Source organism: Salmo salar, chromosome 11 (genome assembly GCF_965601325.2).
Source record: "Salmo salar chromosome 11, fSalSal1, whole genome shotgun sequence".
Classification (NCBI taxonomy): Eukaryota; Metazoa; Chordata; class Actinopteri; order Salmoniformes; family Salmonidae; genus Salmo; species Salmo salar.
The window spans coordinates 119,500,265-119,515,512 of NC_138301.1; the positions used below are offsets into that span (position 1 = coordinate 119,500,265).

The 15,248-nt window shown below is 45.7% G+C and overlaps 1 protein-coding gene across 1 annotated transcript in view; it reads right to left on the reverse strand.

Annotated features, from left to right (window-relative positions):
- Window positions 1-15,248, reverse strand: part of dchs1b (dachsous cadherin-related 1b) — a 249,121-nt gene that overhangs the window by 5,871 nt on the left and 228,002 nt on the right. The window contains 7 exon segments of the mRNA XM_082957589.1: window positions 16-425; window positions 1,828-1,999; window positions 2,383-2,524; window positions 6,466-6,752; window positions 8,825-8,955; window positions 12,022-12,176; window positions 12,290-12,501. Coding sequence (XP_082813715.1) covers window positions 16-425; window positions 1,828-1,999; window positions 2,383-2,524; window positions 6,466-6,752; window positions 8,825-8,955; window positions 12,022-12,176; window positions 12,290-12,501 — 1,509 coding nt within the window.

Genomic DNA, 15,248 nt, shown 5'->3' on the forward strand with positions numbered 1-15,248 from the left:
TGCCTATTCCCTCACCTGTGGCAGTGAGTCGTATTATCTCTGTCCCGGCGCCCGCTCCTTCACTCAGTGACACAGCGTACTCCGCCCTGCCGAACGCCGGCGGGTTATCGTTTACATCACCAACGGTTATCACCGCGGCAACACTAGAACTTCGCTGTGGAACCCCTCTGTCCGACACCACCACCGTCAGGTTATAGAGGGGCACGGCCTCGAAGTCCAGCACCTCGGCCAATAGGAGGGTCCCTACGGTCTGGAAGCCCCGCCCCTCCAGGAAGCGCACGCTGCTCTCGATTTGGAAGACGTTCCCAGTGTTGCCATTGGCAATGGTGAAGTCGAAGCCGCAGTTGTCCCGAGAGAAATCAGCGTCCATGGCCTCCAGGGTCAGGATGGTCGCCCCGGGGATGGAGTCCTCCAACACCGTCGCCCTGGAAACACAATGATCAGAATAAATCATTTGGATCAGAATAATAATGAATTGGTAACACTTAACATTAACATATTATATGTTACATTTACATGCATAGTATTTATTAGCTGCATGTATCTATAGGGCCCTAAAGGGTTCCCGAGTGGTACAGCGGTCTAAGGCACTGTATCTCAGTGCTAGAGGCGTCACCACAGACCCTGGTTCGATCCCAGGCTGTATCACAACTGGCCGTGATCGGGAGTGCCATAGGGTGGGGCACAATTCGTCCAGATTAGGGGAGGGTTTGGCCGGGGTAGGCCGTCATTGTAAAATAAGAATTTGTTCTTAACTGACCTGCCTGGTTAAATTATTTTATAGAGTAACTAGCTTCATATATCTGTAGAGTAACTAGCTTCATATATCTATAGAGTAACTAGCTTCATAAATCTATAGAGTAACTAGCTTCATATATCTATAGAGTAACTAGCTTCATAAATCTATAGAGTAACTAGCTTCATATATCTATAGAGTAACTAGCTTCATAAATCTATAGAGTAACTAGTTTCATATATCTATAGAGTAACTAGCGTCATATATCTATAGAGTAACTAGCTTCATAAATCTATAGAGTAACTAGCTTCATATATCTATAGAGTAACTAGCTTCATAAATCTATAGAGTAACTAGCTTCATATATCTATAGAGTAACTAGCTTCATAAATCTATAGAGTAACTAGCTTCATATATATATAGAGTAACTAGCTTCATAAATCTATAGAGTAACTAGCTTCATATATCTGTAGAGTAACTAGCTTCATAAATCTATAGAGTAACTAGCTTCATATATCTATAGAGTAACTAGCTTCATATATCTATAGAGTAACTAGCTTCATACATCTATAAAGTAACTAGCTTCATATATCTATAGAGTAACTAGCTTCATATATCTATAGAGTAACTAGCTTCATAAATCTATAGAGTAACTAGCTTCATATATCTTTAGAGTAACTAGCTTCATATATATCTATAGAGTAACTAGCTTCATATATATATATATAGAGTAACTAGCTTCATATATCTATAGAGTAACCAGACTCATTTGAAACATGCCAGCATATGCTAGATACAGAAACTGCTGAAAGCCAATGAATCTGTGCAGGATCTACCCTTTATCATGATAAAAAGATGACAGCCACCTATTGGTAGATGACAGGACCTACCTGTACTCTGATTGGTGGAAAACAGGACCTACCTGTACTTCAATTGGTGGAAGACGGGACCTAGCTGTACTCTGATTGGTGGAAGACGGGACCTAGCTGTACTCTGATTGGTGGAAGACGGGACCTAGCTGTACTCTGATTGGTGGAAGACGGGACCTAGCTGTACTCTGATTGGTGGAAGACGGGAGCGCTGTGACCTACCTGTACTCTGATTGGTGGAAGACAGGAGCGTTGTCGTTGACGTCTGATAGCTGGACCTGTACTGTGGTGACGGAGGAGAGGGGCGGGGATCCCCCGTCACAGGCTGCGATGACCACGCTGACAGACGGGTTCTCTGGGTCAAACTCTGCCCTCTCCCTGATGAACAGGGTGCCTGTCGGGAGACAAGATAAATAATTTGAAAAGTTTTGAATAAAACATAGGTTTGAAACCCATTCACTTGGACTTCACCTATACGCCAGTCCTATTCAGTCCTTTTAAAATGTGTATTTTAGTCATTTAGCAGACACTCTTATCCGGAGCGACTAATTTTTGTGCCGAGTCGGCTCGGGGATTCAAACCAGCAAACTTTCAGTTACTGGCTCAACGCTCTTAACTGCTAAACTACCTGCCGTCAGAATACAACAACAGCCTGCCGTACAGAAGATAGTTTCTCCATGGTAACAGCACGGCAGTGGTAACAACAGTAATGTGTCTTTGTTCTGTGTGTGTGTGTGTGTGTGTGTGAACTGTAGGAAAGAGAATTGAATCCCGTACCATTGCTGGGGTCGACGTAGAAGCCACCGTGCGTTGATGACGTCACTGTGTAGGTGACCTTTCCATTCTCCCCCGAATCGCGGTCAGTCGCCGTCACCGTGACAACGGGACTGCCTGGCGGGGAATGTTCTGGCAGTGTTACCTGGGAAACACAGACACAGCTTTAACACCCCATAATAGTCAACACAACAACACAACATTCAACATAAATCTAACCAAATAAATAGAAGGTATACCACCTCCTCTGGTGAAACTGAGTTCCTGATAACTCAACTACAGGATGAAAATAGACAGGACTGTCAGTAAAGAGAGGGAAATTTAAAGGTACAGGAAACGGATGAGTCTCAAATGGCACCCTATTCCCTTCAAAGTGCACTAGTTTTGACCAGAGCCCTAAGGGGACTGTACACTATAAATAGGGAATAGGGTGCAATAGGGTTCTGGTCTAAAGTAGTACACTATATATAGGGAATAGGGTGCCATAGGGCTCTGGTCTAAAGTAGTGCACTATATATAGGGAATAGGGTGGCATTTGGGACACACAACAATGTTTAATTATGTTGTTGTTAGCCTGTGGTAAAAGTGAAATTCATATCTTGTCTACAGTTGTAAACATTGTTTTGTTGTTAATCTGCAGTAAAGCTGAAGTCATATCCTGTTTACAATAGTAAACGTAATGAGCTCATATTAACGTTTCCCCAACCCAACGACACAGTCGTGATTAGACTTGACTTTTATCACCCCCCTCAGGGGGGTGTGTGTGTGTGTGTGTGCGCGCGGCGGGGGGGGTGTGTGGTGTGTGTCCCTGCATTTGCATTCATACGTGTGCTAGTGTGTGTATATGTGTGTGCAGGTGCTTTAATACATCCTGAGTGTCCTGGGAGCTATAACCTTGAGAAGCTAATTTTCCCCGCTGTTTATCAAGTTTAACTAGGTGTGAAGAACTGGAGAGGTAAACGCCTTCTGGTTGACATGTTTAGTGGGCACCTCCTGCCCCTCTCTCCTGCCCCTCTCTCCTGCCCCTCTCTCCTGCCCCTTTCAACAGATGACGTGGGGACATACATCTACTGTAACACCAAGGCGTTGTCCCAAAATTGCCACTCTATTCCCTATATAGTGCACTACTTTAGACCAGAGCCCTATGGCACCCTATTCCCTATGTAGTGCACTACATTAGACCAGAGCCCTATGGCACCCTATTCCCTATATAGTGCACTGCTTTAGACCAGAGACCTATGGAACCCCATTCCCTATATATAGTGCACTACTTTTGACTAGAGCCTTATGGGTAAAAAATAGTGCACTGTTTAGCGAATAGGGTGCCATTTGAGATAAACACCCAGGGGACAAGGACCCCTTCTCTCCTTCACTACAGACCAGGGGACGAGGACCCCTTCTCTCCTTTACTACAGACCAGGGGACGAGGACCCCTTCTCTCCTTTACTACAGACCAGGGGACGAGGACCCCTTCTCTCCTTCACTACAGACCAGGGGACAAGGACCCCTTCTCTCCTTCACTACAGACCAGGGGACAAGGACCCCTTCTCTCCTTCACTACAGACCAGGGGACAAGGACCCCTTCTCTCCTTTACTACAGACCAGGGGACGAGGACCCCTTCTCTCCTTTACTACAGACCAGGGGACGAGGACCCCTTCTCTCCTTCACTACAGACCAGGGGACAAGGACTCCTTCTCTCCTTTACTACAGACCAGGGGACGAGGACCCCTTCTCTCCTTTATTACAGACCAGGGGACAAGGACCCCTTCTCTCCTTTACTACAGACCAGGGGACGAGGACCCCTTCTCTCCTTTACTACAGACCAGGGGACGAGGACCCCTTCTCTCCTTTATTACAGACCAGGGGACAAGGACCCCTTCTGTCCTTTACTACAGACCAGGGGACAAGGACCCCTTCTCTCCTTTACTACAGACCAGGGGACGAGGACCCCTTCTCTCCTTCATTACAGACCAGGGGACAAGGACCCCTTCTTTCCTTTACTACAGACCAGGGGACGAGGACCCCTTCTCTCCTTTATTACAGACCAGGGGACAAGGACCCCTTCTCTCCTTTACTACAGACCAGGGGACGAGGACCCCTTCTCTCCTTTACTACAGACCAGGGGACAAGGACCCCTTCTCTCCTTTACTACAGACCAGGGGACAAGGACCCCTTCTCTCCTTCACTACAGACCAGGGGACAAGGACCCCTTCTCTCCTTTATTACAGACCAGGGGACGAGGACCCCTTCTCTCCTTTACTACAGACCAGGGGACGAGGACCCCTTCTCTCCTTTACTACAGACCAGGGGACGAGGACCCCTTCTCTCCTTCACTACAGACCAGGGGACAAGGACCCCTTCTCTCCTTCACTACAGACCAGGGGACGAGGACCCCTTCTCTCCTTCACTACAGACCAGGGGACAAGGACCCCTTCTCTCCTTCACTACAGACCAGGGGACAAGGACCCCTTCTCTCCTTTATTACAGACCAGGGGACAAGGACCCCTTCTCTCCTTCACTACAGACCAGGGGACAAGGACCCCTTCTCTCCTTTATTACAGCTGCGGAGGAAAACAGACCATACAGGAACTGGACAATATCTTGTTGTTATAAAACAAACTACTGCTATGAGAACAAATGTTACTTCTAAGATATAACTAAATGTTTTTGTGTAGTAGTAGTAGTAGTAGTAGTAGTAGTAATAGTAGCAGTAGCAGTAGTTAGTAGTAGTAGTAGTAGCAGTAGTTAGTAGTAGCAGTAGCAGTAGTAGTAGCAGTAGTAGTAGCAGTAGTAGTAGTTAGTAGTAGTAGTTAGTAGTAGGTGTTAGTAGTAGTAGTAGCAGCAGTAGTTAGTAGTAGGTGTTAGTAGTAGTAGTTGTAGTAGTTAGTAGTAGTAGTAGTTAGTAGTAGTAGCAGTAGTTAGTAGTAGTAGTAGCAGTAGTTAGTAGCAGTAGTAAGTAGTAGTAGTAGTAGTGGCAGCAGTAGTAGTAGCAGTAGTTATTAGTAGTAGTTAGTAGTAGTTGTAGTTAGTAGTAGTTAGTAGTAGTAGTAGTAGCAGTAGCTAGTAGTAGTTGCAGTTAGTAGTAGTTGTAGTTAGTAGTAGTAGTAGTAAGTAGTTGTAGTTAGTAGTAGTAGTAGTAGCAGTAGTAGTTGTAGTTGGTAGCAGTAGTAGTTAGTAGTAGTAGTAGTAGTTAGTAGTAGTTGTAGTTAGTAGTAGTTGTAGTTAGTAGTAGTTGTAGTAGTATTAGTAGTTAGTAGTAGTAGTAGTAGCAGTAGTAGTTAGTAGTAGTTGTAGTTAGTAGTAGCAGTAGTAGTTAGTAGTAGTTGTAGTTAGTAGTAGTTAGTAGTAGTATTAGTAGTTAGTAGTAGCAGTAGTAGTAGTTATTAGTAGTATTAGTAGTTAGTAGTAGCAGTAGTAGTAGTTAGTAGTAGTATTATTAGTTAGTAGTAGTAGCAGTAGTAGTTAGTAGTAGTAGTTAGTAGTAGTTGTAGTTAGTAGTAGTTGTAGTTAGTAGTAGTTAGTAGTAGTCAGTAGTAGTATTAGTAGTTAGTAGTAGTTAGTATTAGTTGTTAGTAGCAGTAGTTAGTAGTAGTAGTAGTTTTAGCTAGTAGTAGTTGTAGCTAGTAGTAGCAGTAGTAGTTAGTAGTAGTTGTAGTTAGTAGTAGCAGTAGTAGTTAGTAGTAGTTGTAGTTAGTAGTAGCAGTAGTAGTAGTAGTAGTAGTTAGTAGTAGTTGTAGTTAGTAGTAGTTGTAGTTGTAGTTAGTAGTTAGTAGTAGTAGTAGTGGTAGTTAGTAGTAGTAGTTAGTAGTAGTAGTAGTAGTAGTTAGTAGTAATAGTAGTTAGTAATAGCTTGGTGTTTGTGGGGTTATGAAGGTGGACCAATTGATTGTTAGATTGATTGGTTGATTGATCATCACCTGGTATAGATTGTGTGTGAACGCCGTAATGTGTGAATTGATTGATTGACTGATTGATAAATGAACTGATTGATTAACAGTTACCTGGTATAGATTGTGTGTGAACGCCGTAACGTGTGAATTGATTGATTGACTGATTGATAAATGAACTGATTGATTAACAGTTACCTGGTATAGATCGTGTGTGAACACAGGAGCGTTATCATTGACGTCCTCCACCAGTATGGTGATATTAGCCTCAGTCTGGTGCTGGGAGTCAGTAGCCATGACGGTCAGTGTGTACCAGGTCCTGTCCTCGTAGTCCAGAGGCGCGGTCAGAGACACACCTCCACTGTAGCGGTGGATCCCAAACTTCCCCTGGGACGACCCGTCCAGCTGGAGGCTGTAGGACAGGGCCGGGCTGGAGTCCACGTCATTACCTGTTACCAAGGTGATCTCTGTGCCGATCAGGGTGTCTAGGGATGGGAGGGGGGTGGAGGAATGGATAGGAGACAGAGACATGTTACTGAGAGTGTTGAAGGGTTAGGATATACCGTGCAGTACATTCAGAAAGTATTCAGACCGCTTGTCTTTTTCCACATTTTGTTATGTAACAGCCTTATTCTAAAATTGCTTAAATATTTTTTTTCCCCCTCATCAATCTACACATAATACCCCATAATGACAAAGCAAAGATATTTTTATTTGTTGTGCAAATGTGTATATATATATATATATATATAAAAAAAATATATATATATCACATTTACATAAGTATTCAGACCCTTTACTCAGTACTTTGTTGAAGCACCTTTGGCAGCGATTACAGCCTAGAGTCTTCTTGGGTATGATGCTACAAGCTTGGCACACCTGTATTCGGGGAGTTTCTCCCATTCTTCTCTGTAGATCCTCTCAAGCTCTGTCAGGTTGGATGGGGAGTGTTGCTGCACAGCTATTTTCAGGTCTCTCCAGAGATGTTTGATCGGGTTCAAGTCCGGGCTCTGGCTGGGCCACTCAAGGACATTCAGAGACTTGTCCTGAAGCCACTCTGGCGTTGTCTTGGCTGTGTGCTTAGGGTCATTGTCCTGTTGGAAGGTGAACCTTCACCCCAGTCTGAGGTCCTGAGTGCTCTGGAGCAGGTTTTCATCAAGCATCTCACTGTACTTTGCTCCGTTCATCTTTCCCTCGATCCTGACTAGTCTCCTAGTCCCTGCCGCTGAAAAACATCCCCACAGCATGATGCTGCAACCACCATGCTTCACCGTAGGGATGGTGCCAGGTTTCCTCCAGATGTGACGCTTGGCATTCAGGCCAAACAGTTCCATCTTGTTTCTCATGGTCTGAGAGTCCTTCAGGTGCCTTTTGGCAAACTCCAAGTGGGGTGTCATGTGCCTTTTACTGAGGAGTGGCTTCCGTCTGGCCACTCTACCATAAAGGCCTGATTGGTGGAGTGCTGCAGAGATGGTTGTCCTTCTGGAAGGTTCTCCCATCTCCACAGAGGAACTCTGGAGCTCTGTCAGAATGACCATCGGGTTCTTGGTCACCTCCCTGACTGAGGTCCTTCTCCCCCGATTGCTCAGTTTGACCGGGTGGCCAGCTCTAGGAAGAGTCTTGGTGGTTCCAAACTTCTTCCATGTAGGAATGATGGAGGCTACTGTTTTCTTGTGGACCTTCAATACTGCTTAAATGTTTTGCTACCCTTCCCCAGATCTGTGCCTCGACACAATCCTGTTTCGGAACTCTACAGGCAATTCTTTGGACCGCATGGCTTGGTTTTTGCTCTGACATGCACTGTCAACTGTGGGACCTTATGTAGACAGGTGTGTGCCTTTCCAAATCATGTCCACTCAATTGAATGTACCACAGGTGGATGTACCACAGGTGGACTCTATATATATATATATATATATATTTTATATTTTATAGCCCTTATTGCAATGAACTCCCTTCCATCTCATATTGCTCAAATAAACAGCAAACCTGGTTTAAAAAAACAGATAAAGCAACACCTCACGGCACAACGCCTTCCCCCTATTTGATCTAGATAGTTTGTGTGTATGTATTGATATGTAGGCTACGTGGCCTTTTGTAAAATGTATGTAGTTCTGTCCTTGATCTGTTCTTGTCTACTGATGTTCTCTATTATGTTTCATGTTTTGTGTGGACTCCAGGAAGAGTAGCTGCTGCTTTTGCAAAAGCTAATGGAGATCCTAATAAAATACCCTAAATACCAATAAAGTTGTAGGAAAAGGTCTGGAATACCTATGTAAAAAAGTTTTTTATTTTTAATACATTTGCAAACATTTCTAAAAACCTGTTTTCGCTTTGTCATTATGGGGTATTGTGTGTAGATTGATGAGAGGAAAAATATATTTAATACATTTTAGAATAAGGCTGTAACGTAACAGAATGTGGAAAAGGTCAAGGGGTCGTGAATACATTCCGAATGCCCTGTACACGAGTCCTGTGCTACGTAAAGTGGCCTATTGGATATAAAGATGTTATATGAACGTATCATCGTACAGGTCAAAGGCCAAAGGTGACTCACTCTCAGGAATGCGGACCTCCCGGGGCAGAGGGATTGTTGGACTGTTGTCGTTGAGGTCTACGATGATCACTGTGAGTGTGGCCGAACCGGCCAATCGCGGGCTGCCCCTGTCCGTCGCTGTGACGACCAGCCTTTCGCCAAGACAAAACAAAACAATCATCAGTGTGATGGTCTGAGGTTCGTTACTCAGTGTGATGGTCTGAGGTTCATTACTCAGTGTGATGGTCTGAGGTTGAGGTTCGTTACTCAGTGTGATGGTCTGAGGTTCGTTACTCAGTGTGATGGTCTGAGGTTCACTACTCAGTGTGATGGTCTGAGGTTCATTACTCAGTGTGATGGTCTGAGGTTCACTACTCAGTGTGATGGTCTGAGGTTCGTTACTCAGTGTGATGGTCTGTGGTTCATTACTCAGTGTGATGGTCTGAGGTTCATTACTCAGTGTGATGGTCTGAGGTTCATTACTCAGTGTGATGGTCTGAGGCTCATTACTCAGTGTGATGGTCTGAGGTTCATTACTCAGTGTGATGGTCTGAGGTTCGTTACTCAGTGTGATGGTCTGAGGTTCGTTACTCAGTGTGATGGTCTGAGGTTGAGGTTCACTACTCAGTGTGATGGTCTGAGGTTCACTACTCAGTGTGATGGTCTGAGGTTCGTTACTCAGTGTGATGGTCTGAGGTTCGTTACTCAGTGTGATGGTCTGAGGTTCATTACTCAGTGTGATGGTCTGAGGTTGAGGTTCGTTACTCAGTGTGATGGTCTGAGGTTCGTTACTCAGTGTGATGGTCTGAGGTTGAGGTTCACTACTCAGTGTGATGGTCTGAGGTTCGTTACTCAGTGTGATGGTTTGAGGTTCATTACTCAGTGTGATGGTCTGAGGTTCGTTACTCAGTGTGATGGTCTGAGGTTCATTACTCAGTGTGATGGTCTGAGGTTCACTACTCAGTGTGATGGTCTGAGGTTGAGGTTCGTTACTCAGTGTGATGGTCTGAGGTTCGTTACTCAGTGTGATGGTCTGAGGTTCATTACTCAGTGTGATGGTTTGAGGTTCATTACTCAGTGTGATGGTCTGAGGTTCATTACTCAGTGTGATGGTTTGAGGTTCATTACTCAGTGTGATGGTCTGAGGTTCGTTACTCAGTGTGATGGTCTGAGGTTCATTACTCAGTGTGATGGTCTGAGGTTCATTACTCAGTGTGATGGTCTGAGGTTCATTACTCAGTGTGATGGTCTGAGGTTCATTACTCAGTGTGATGGTCTGAGGTTGAGGTTCGTTACTCAGTGTGATGGTCTGAGGTTCGTTACTCAGTGTGATGGTCTGAGGCTCATTACTCAGTGTGATGGTCTGAGGTTCATGACTCAGTGTGATGGTCTGAGGTTCATTACTCAGTGTGATGGTCTGAGGTTCACTACTCAGTGTGATGGTCTGAGGTTCACTACTCAGTGTGATGGTCTGTGGTTCATTACTCAGTGTGATGGTCTGTGGTTCATTACTCAGTGTGATGGTCTGAGGCTCATTACTCAGTGTGATGGTCTGAGGTTCATTACTCAGTGTGATGGTCTGAGGTTCATTACTCAGTGTGATGGTCTGAGGTTCATTACTCAGTGTGATGGTCTGAGGTTCATTACTCAGTGTGATGGTCTGAGGGTCGTTACTCAGTGTGATGGTCTGAGGGTCGTTACTCAGTGTGATGGTCTGAGGTTGAGGTTGTACGTTCCTCTCTTCTCCACCATTCATACACTAGCTACACGTTGCATCCAGATCCACTGCTTCCCACCCCCCCCCCCCCCATTCTTCCCCTATAATCAGGAACTGATTAAGACCTGGGACATGAGGTGGATGAAGAATCAGATAGAAGGGGAAGACAGCAGTAAATCAGGACCTGGTAGAGTTTGAACCAAAACCTCTCCTCAGGGACACCTAGCCGTTCGATGCATTTTATTTCTTTTTATATTCCACATCTAGCACACGTGATGCAACTCGTAACTCGTCCGCTAATCATCAATCTCTTGATAAGGTGAATCTAGTGAACTAGTTCAGGGCAACAACCAACATTGTGAAAACGTCTGGGAGTCCCCGAAGAGAGGATTTGAGAACCACTGAGCTAGACTACTGTAGTTCTAAGCCACACAGCACAAGAGTGACTACAAATACATTTTACATGTACATTTTAGTCATTTAGCAGATGGTCTTATCCATAGCAACTTACAACCACATATCAAAGACATAAAGTTAGAACAAATAAGATCCTTTCATCAGCCTTAGAAATAAGGGATGGAATTTTAAAAGAAAGAGAAAAAGAGGAGGCAGTGTTGGGATGTATTGGGCTCAGTTGGCCTGTATTGGACAGTGATGGGCTGTATTGGGCTGTATTGGGCAGTGCTGGGATGTATTGGGCTCAGTTGGCCTGTATTGGACAGTGATGGGCTGTATTGGGCTGTATTGGGCAGTGCTGGGATGTATTGGGCTCAGTTGGCCTGTATTGGACAGTGATGGGCTGTATTGGGCTGTATTGGGCAGTGCTGGGCTGTATTGGGCTCTGTTGGGCTCTGTTGGGCTGTGCTATGCTGTATTGGGCTGTCTTGGGCTGTCTTGGGCTATATTGGGCTCTATTGGGCTCTATTGGGCTGTATTGGGCTGGGCTATGCTGTATTGGGCTGTATTGGGCTGTGCACAGTCGTAGGTATGAAGCAAACCTTGATCTGTTATTTAAAGCGCAACTCAGCTGGTCTGAGTCCAGATCTCTCTGCCACACACACACACCATTATCCCCTCAGCTGGTCTGAGTTCAGATCTCTCTGCCACACACACACACCATTATCCCCTCAGCTGGTCTGAGTCCAGATCTCTCTGCCACACACACACACACCATTATCCCCTCACCTGGTCTGAGTTCAGATCTCTCTGCCACACACACACACCATTATCCCTTCACCTGGTCTAAGTTCAGATCTCTCTGCCACACACACACACACCATTATCCCCTCACCTGGTCTGAGTCCAGATCTCTCTGCCACACACACACACACCATTATCCCTTCACCTGGTCTGAGTTCAGATCTCTCTGCCACACACACACACCATTATCCCTTCACCTGGTCTAAGTTCAGATCTCTCTGCCACACACACACACCATTATCCCCTCAGCTGGTCTGAGTCCAGATCTCTCTGCCACACACACACACCATTATCCCCTCACCTGGTCTGAGTCCAGATCTCTCGGTCCATGATGGCAGCGGTGGTGATGCTTCCTGTGACAGGGTCGATCTTGAACAGGCCGCTCATGCCTCCTGATGATTGGATAGAGTAGGTCACCTGACCGTTCTGCCCCTGGTCCACGTCCTCTGCCACCACCTGACAGATGAGACAGGAAGTAGCGGGAGAGTGAGTGTGTGTTCCTGTGAGAGAGTGTGCATGTGTGTGTGTGTGTGTGTGTGTGTGTGTCTGCCTGCTAGTGTCCTCCATACCTGTATGATTGGCATGTCGTAACCCTGGGCCTCTCTCATGTAGGCTACATAGTTCTGGAGCTGGAAGCGTGGCAAGTTGTCATTGATGTCCTGCAGGATCAGGTTAACGGCCATGAAGGAGCTGGACGAAGCCGTCTCAGCCTTCACTACCAGGCGGAGTCGGGGAGTGTCCTCAAAGTCCAGACCCAACGACCTCTGAACCCAGATTTCACCTGGGGGACAGGGAGGGGACAGGTAGGGGACAGGTGAGTAAGAGGTAAGGGAGAGTTGAGAGACAGTGACAGGGTTAGCAGTATGGTGGGGTATGGTGGAGTATGGTGGAGTATGGAGGAGTATGGTAGAGTATGGCGGGGTATGGTGGAGTATGGAGGAGTATGGAGGAGTATGGAGGAGTATGCCAGGGTGTGGCAGGGTATGGTGGAGTATGGTGGGGTATGGCGGGGTATGGCGGAGTATACCAGGGTATGGTGGAGTATGGCGGGGTATGGTGGAGTATGGTGGGGTATGGCGGGGTATGGTGGAGTATGGTGGGGTATGGCGGGGTATGGTGGGGTATGGTGGAGTATGGTGGGGTATGGAGGAGTATGGAGGAGTATGCCAGGGTGTGGCAGGGTATGGTGGAGTATGGTGGGGTATGGCGGGGTATGGCGGAGTATACCAGGGTATGGTGGAGTATGGCGGGGTATGGTGGAGTATGGTGGGGTATGGCGGGGTATGGTGGAGTATGGTGGGGTATGGCGGGGTATGGCGGAGTATGGTGGGGTATGGCGGAGTATGGTGGAGCATGGCGGGGTATTGTGGAGTATGGTGGAGTATGGCGGGGTATGGCGGAGTATGGTGGAGTATGGTGTGGTATGGTGGGGTATGGTGGAGTATGGTGGGGTATGGGGGGTATGGTGGAGTATGGTGGAGTATGGTGGGGTATGGTGGAGTATGGTGGAGCATGGCGGGGCATGGTGGAGTATGGTGGAGTATGGTGGAGTATGGTGGAGTATGGTGGGGTATGGTGGGGTATGGTGACTTCTATGATCTTATTAAAACACTGGAACAGATAGCACATGGTGAGAGTAAACTCTAGACATTTATATATACAATCAATGAAGTATTCATAAAGACAGAACTTATAAAGCAGAAGAGATATACAGTACACTATATATACAAAAGTATGTGGACACCGCTTCAAATTAGTGGATTTGGCTATTCCAGCCACACCCGTTGCTGACAGGTGTATAAAATCGAGCACAGAGCCATGGACTCTCCATAGACAAACATTGGCAGTTGAATGGCCTCACTGAAGAGCTCAATGACTTTCAACGTGGCACCTTCATAGGATGCCACCTTTGCAACAAGTCAGTTTGTGAAATTTCTACCCTGCTAGAGCTGCCCTGGTCAACTGTATGTGTTGTTATTGTGAAGTGGAAACGTCTGGGAGCAACAATGGCTCAGCCGCGAAGTGGTAGGCCACACAAGTTCACAGAACGGGACCGCCGAGTTCTGAAGCGTGTAAAAATCGTTTGTCCTCATTTGCAAAACTCACTACCGAGTTCTAAACTGCCTCTGGAAGCAACGCTTCACTATCTGGCAGTCCGACGGACAAATTTGGGTTTGGCGAATGCCAGGAGAATGCTACCCTCCCCAATGTATAGTGCCAACTGTAAAGTTTGGTGGAGGAAGAATAATAGTCTGGGGCTGTTTTTCATGGTTCGGGCCCCTTAGTTCCAGTGAAGGGAAATCTTAACACTACAGCATACAATGACATTGACGATACTGCGCTTCCAACTTTGTGGTAACAGTTTGGGGAAGGCCATTTCCTGTTTCAGCATGACAATGCCTCCGTGCACAAAGCGAGGTCCATATAGAAATGGTTTGTCGAGATCGGTGTGGAAGAACTTGACTGGCCTGCACAGAGCCTTGACCTCAACCACATCGAACACCTTTGTGATGAATTGGAACACCGACTGTGAGCCTGGACTAATCCCCCAACATCAGTGCCCGACCTCACTAATGCTCTTGTGGCTGAATGGAATCATGTCCCCTGCAGCAATGTTCCAACAACTAGTGGAAAGCCTTCCCAGTTGAGTGGAGGCTGTTATAGCAGCAATGTTCCAACATCTAGTGGAAAGCCTTCCCAGAAGAGTGGAGGCTGTTATAGCAGCAATGTTCCAACATCTAGTGGAAAGCCTTCCCAGTTGAGTGGAGGCTGTTATAGCAGCAATGTTCCAACATCTAGTGGAAATCCTTCCCAGAAGAGTGGAGGCTGTTATAGCAGCAATGGGGGGGACCAGCTCCATATTAATGTCCATGATTTTGGAATGAGATGTTCGATGAGCAGGTGTCCACATACTTTGGTCATGTAGTACATGTCCCTACTGCATTCACTGTCTGGTTACAGAGAAGAGTCAGATTCCTCTACACTGTGTTGTTAACCCGAGTGATGTAGTGTAGTAATATTAACTCTGTGAGTGTTGTAGTGTAGTAATATTAACTCTGAGTGTTCTGTAGTGTAGTAATATTAACTCTGTGAGTTCTGTAGTGTAGTAATATTAACTCTGTGAGTTCTGTAGTGTAGTAATATTAACTCTGTGAGTGCTGTAGTATAGTAATATTAACTCTGTGAGTGCTGTAGTATAGTAATATTAACTCTGTGAGTGCTGTAGTATAGTAATATTAACTCTGTGAGTGCTGTAGTATAGTAATATTAACTCTGTGAGTGTTGTAGTGTAGTAATATTAACTCTGTGAGTGTTGTAGTGTAGTAACATTAACTCTGTGAGTTCTGTAGTGTAGTAATATTAACTCTGTGAGTGCTGTAGTATAGTAATATTAACTCTGAGTGATGTAGTGTAGTAATATAAACTCTGTGAGTGCTGTAGTATAGTAATATTAACTCTGTGAGTGCTGTAGTATAGTAATATTAACTCTGTGAGTGTTGTAGTGTAGTAATATTAACTCTGTGAGTG